This window comes from Rhagoletis zephyria, unplaced genomic scaffold (genome assembly GCF_001687245.7).
Source record: "Rhagoletis zephyria isolate East Lansing unplaced genomic scaffold, Rhagoletis_zephyria_1.1 Rzeph_scaffold_28048, whole genome shotgun sequence".
NCBI classification, from domain to species: domain Eukaryota; kingdom Metazoa; phylum Arthropoda; class Insecta; order Diptera; family Tephritidae; genus Rhagoletis; species Rhagoletis zephyria.
In genome coordinates, this window is record NW_016185105.1 from 1 (window position 1) to 5,004 (window position 5,004).

General features: G+C 36.3%; 1 protein-coding gene across 1 annotated transcript; it reads right to left on the bottom strand.

Moving 5' to 3' along the window:
• Positions 1–6: 6 nt before the first annotated feature.
• Positions 7–1,386, bottom strand: LOC108382652 (serine/threonine-protein kinase/endoribonuclease ire-1-like; the record flags this gene model as incomplete). Its single annotated transcript, XM_017639026.1, has 3 exons — positions 897–1,386; positions 604–826; positions 7–536 (listed from the first exon to the last, which is right to left on the bottom strand). Coding segments are annotated over exons 1-3 (1,126 nt in total), but the record flags the coding sequence as incomplete, so codon positions are not given.
• Between the last annotated feature and the right edge of the window lie 3,618 nt (positions 1,387–5,004).

Sequence of the window (5,004 nt, forward strand, 5' to 3'; positions counted from 1 at the left end):
ACACCAAAACAATTAGTATCTGATGCACTTTACCGCTCGGATGTTCCATGAACCAGTCGTTGAAGAACTTTTGTATTTTATTAGTATTCGCAATGATAACTTTTTTTGTCTTATTGAAGGCATTAGTTGACTCTATTTTTAATTCAATTACTGGCTCAGTTTGTACACCGATTTCTGCAGAGTTCTTTTCGTTACTCGAACCTGTGATAATACTGTAACCATTTGAATCCACAGTGCCCACATCGGGGAAGTGGTTTATGGTGGCGAGGTCATTACTGGTTTCCTCTTTCGAAGGTGAGGGTGATATTTGCAAATTGCCATCAGTAGGCATATTGTAGTGGCCGAGCACAATGCCAGCATTCTTGCGTATAACATCATTGATGTAAATCATTTTGGGATTTGATTCTTCGTTAGCAGAATTGGGACCATCCAAAAGTTTTATCGGCAGACTGGCTGAAATGCGTGGTGTGTCTTCGTCCACCAACGAGGGCAGCGCATAAAGGCCATGACGATGCTCGCCCACATACAGCGATTGGCTAAGAATATGTAAGAACGTGATTTTGAAGCAGATTTGAAGTAAATACTCTATTTTCAACCACCTACAATAACTTGACGGTATTCACATTGCCGGTCTTGGACTCCTCCAATATGGATTCAAATGCCTCGTCGGAGACCGTGGTGAAAGGCACACTAAGTAGACCCTCAGCACCGAGCAGAAATGCAGCGACCACTGGACTTGTTAGATCGCGTCGCCACAAAAACTTCCCATTCTTGCGATCCAAAGTGACTATATTACCATTGGATGTGGTGGTTAAGTGCAGATATTCTAGTAAAAATAAAAAATAAAAAAATTTGTCTTTTTGTTTTTCTTTTTTTTTTGCTATCACCCAACTCACCATACTCCTTCGATATATCCGGCGTCATAGTGTGCGCACTGTAATCATAGAAAGTGATATTCCAAGGCTTGGCATTCTTTCCCTTCGCCAAGCTGTCGTACATCATCACAGTGTACTGGGTGCGCCCCAAGTAAATCGACTGCGAAGTGCCACGCTTCGCCTTATTCTCATTTTCCGTGGGTTTTTGTGTGGCATCTGCTTCGGTGGCGCCAGGTCCAAAGCCCATAACTTTCTTACGGGTACCCGACTTTGGATCGACCATGAACCAAGTATCGCTCTTTTTGCCCGAATACAAAATGCCGTCGGATGAGCGGCATGGCGCGCTGGCTACAAGCTGAGGTATGGTGTAGGGCAATTTCTTTAAGTTACCCATGTCGCTAAGTTGATAAATGCTGCCATCTCTTGGATCTGGTAAATATTGTGGCGCTTGTACATTTTCTTCTTGTTCAGCTCGTATTGGTGGATCTGTGTGGAGAGGATTTCTATGAATTATTTTGGAAGAATTAAAATAATTTCAAATTTGTTCAAAAATATGCTAAATCTGTCTGAGTATTGGTTGTTATAATCATGATAAAAATTCTCAAAACAATTTTGGGGAATGTTGCTGAAGTGACAGTCCATGGCTAGATATAAATCTGGATCATTCTGCTAACGTAGATCAGCTGAAGTGGAAATGAATCGATTTGAGTTAACTGAAAATCTTCGGGAAACGTATGCATGCGTAGAGCTATTTCAATCAGGCTGGCCTAATACCATGTCCCCACTAGAGCTAACCACGTAGTTATGGCTGTTGAGTTGGTTATCCCGATAACCCATTTGATTTAGCATAGTTTCGCCACTTAACCATTTCACTGAGATGGTTAAAAGCTAACCAACTCGAAACCACGTCGAAAGTCTGATACAACCCGCCATCTGTGGGTCATTAGCGATAAAATGTAAAAACTTTGTTCCCTACTAGTGTTTGGATTTCACTAAGATCAGATCTGATTTACTCCGATTTATGAAAAAAATTTCAAATCTACTCCTCAGTCCGCTTGACTTCAAATCTATTCCATCTTTCTCATTCATGTTATGCCCATCTTAGGGCCGTTTTTTTAAGTGTTCACAACCGGTTTCAGTAAAAAAATTGAAAGTTAGCCAAATCTTACTGTTAGAAAGTAATTCTTTCATACCAATGCGTCAATAAAGTAACCTCTTTATTTTTTTGGATGTATGGCTGTAGAAATTGGCGGAGGCAGGACTTTACTTAAGTTGTTAAAAAATATATCGTCGATGTTTTTGCAAAACCGCCCATCGACCAGTTGCAAAACCGCCTAAATCGCCGTTGTGGCAAAATGAGATTTGGTAACCCTGAACTCCAAGCATCGAGATTTATGCATAAAAATCGTTAGATCGTTATTAAAACAACAGATTTGTAAAATAATAGCTAGAGAAAATTCCGCCTATCATTGCAATGCCTTCAAAGAATAAACGGTTTTTTCGCTCTCCTGTAAAATTTGAGCGCCGTAAGATAGGCGGTTTTGCAATTGGGCGATGGGCGGTTTTGCAAAAACTTCGACGATATGTAGAATGGAATTTATATAAAGTAGAAAAGGTTTAGCTCCTATTGCTCTTTAAAAAATTAAGTTTTAGAAATGTTAATGCTAAAAATTACCTAAATATGTAACATATTATCCTTACATTGCCTCGCGTTCTTATTTTTGCATGAATAGAAAATATTTAAGTCAAACAATTAATGTCGGAAACGAAAATAAAAAATTCAATCTAATACGGAAAATTTGTTTTTGCTCTGATTTTTGCAGCGATTTAGTCCTGAATCGAGTTTTTGAGCTCCGAACACTGTTCTCTACATTTGTACTGTTTTATAAACCTCAAACCGCAGTGTGGACACCAATAGTTAGTGATGTGGTTAAGTTCGATTTGAGATGGTTAACATTTTGGTGGGGACTTGGTATAAGACATCATTCCAATGCTAGAATGATTTTGCCTAAGTCTACAAAAAAACGTTCATCCGCTAGTTACGTTATAGGTAAAAATGATCATTTCTATGCAAGCATTTTAAACATACAAACATCACAATCATAAAATAAGTGACCTCGAAGCTAATGACTAAAAAATATTTCGAACCAGGACCGGCCGCAAGGGGGTTTTGGGGGTTTAAACCAAAACTACGGATTCGTAGTCAGCACAAAAAAAAACCTATCAAAATCAACTTTAACATTTGCCGTAATAAAATTTGTTTTTATTTTTGTTGGGCTGTGTCAAGGTGTTGTCAGTAAATTAACCTCACTTTTTCGGCAGGTCTATTCCGGTCACGCATTTTAAAGTACTAGAAAAGGTACTAATTATTTACTACCTTTAATCCGTGCATACTATTTCAAATTAAATGTAGAAAAATGTATAATTACAGGCTTATAAGCCTGAATATATGTATGTTTGTATCGGCAGCTCCACACAGCTTGGACATATATTATAACTTTAAAAAAGTAAAAGCCGTAAAATAAGGCAATTTCCTATAAGACTGTAAGGCTGCATTTCTTTATTCATTCTGAACGTTTGGAATAAACTTTTTTATTTATTTATTCTTTAGAACGTTCCTGATGATATGTTGACTTATATTTCAAACGCATTCTGTTTATTCCGACTGTGAAATTGGATTATCCGGAATGTATAAAGAAACGCAGCCTAAATGATTTTCTAAATAGATTAAAACACATAAATATCGATAATATAAGCGAATTCCTAATTTAACCATGCAGCCACTCTATTCTAGTATATCAGTAGTTCATTTGGCTCAATATTATGACAATGCAGCAAAAGTTATTTAATATAAAAAAGCGCCTTTCCATACGATTTTTGTGTACGTTTTTTTCCATTGATAACCACGATGTCTTTTATTTTTCTACTTTTTGAGGACAAAAATTATACAAATCCAGCAATTTTAAATATTAATATTGTTCTGAAAACACCAAGTTCTTTAAAAATCGCGATAAAACGAATTACTAAAATGGAGTATTTTAGATACTATTTCCCAACGAATAGTAGTATAAAAATTAAGATCGGCGGCACTGAAAATAAGCATGCCGATCTTGTCAAAATCACAACAAACACGTCGCTACTGATAACACCTTGTTATTATTCCACCATGGGCTGTGTTATCTATTAAAAAATGAGCAAAATTCAGATTTTCGGTTTTTTCTACAGAAATTTTTCCTTATGTGGTCTATAACACCCTTTGCTCCGCTATATAGTTATAGTTTTGCAAAATAATTCAATGAATATCATCATGCATGTAGTGTAGACTGCGTCTTACTTTGCAACTTTGTCCTACAAAGCAAGACTCCCCCATAAAGTTTCATTTGATCATAAAAACGTGACCTGCGGAAAATTTTTAAAATCCGATAAAGCGTAGCAAATTCATAGAATTTTTAACAAAGCGCATTTTACATTATGGCTTTTTACAAAAACAAAGTTATCTTTTCCAAATGCTATTGTACTTAATATCTAAAAATATAGCAACAAGAAAAAATACATGTATAAAGTTAGTTTCGGCCATAAAAACAGATATTTAGACCATAGTGGCATGTAAAAAATTTTACAGAATTTTCTTTATGAAATCGAACAGAAATTTCGTGGAGTTCATGTTAACGATTTCATATGACTTTTTTTAAAGCGTTCCCACGACAGTCGGGTCTACGTAACCGGAACGACCCAGATTTATACCTGGCCAAGGACTCCAGCAACACTCCCAAAAAAATCTTTGGGGAATTTGTATGCTGCTACAACAACAACCACTTTCTTTAAAGATTCGTAAAGAAATCCTTACCGAATTCGGAACACACTTCTCTTAAAGATTGTGGGAATTTTAGTTTGCAGGGATACTATGTAAAACATACTGTTTGTATGTAGCTAAAAACTATAATACTCTTTGGAAAAAGTCAGACTCATTGTTTCGGTAAGTTAATAGCAAATACCGTAGAACAATGTGAATGTATGTATTTTCCTCCTGTGTTTTAAGTGATAACTAACAAAAATAAATTTACATAGCTGCTTTTGAGTCAGCAAATGGCAGAGTTAATGACGTTAAGAGGCGTTCAGAAACTATTAA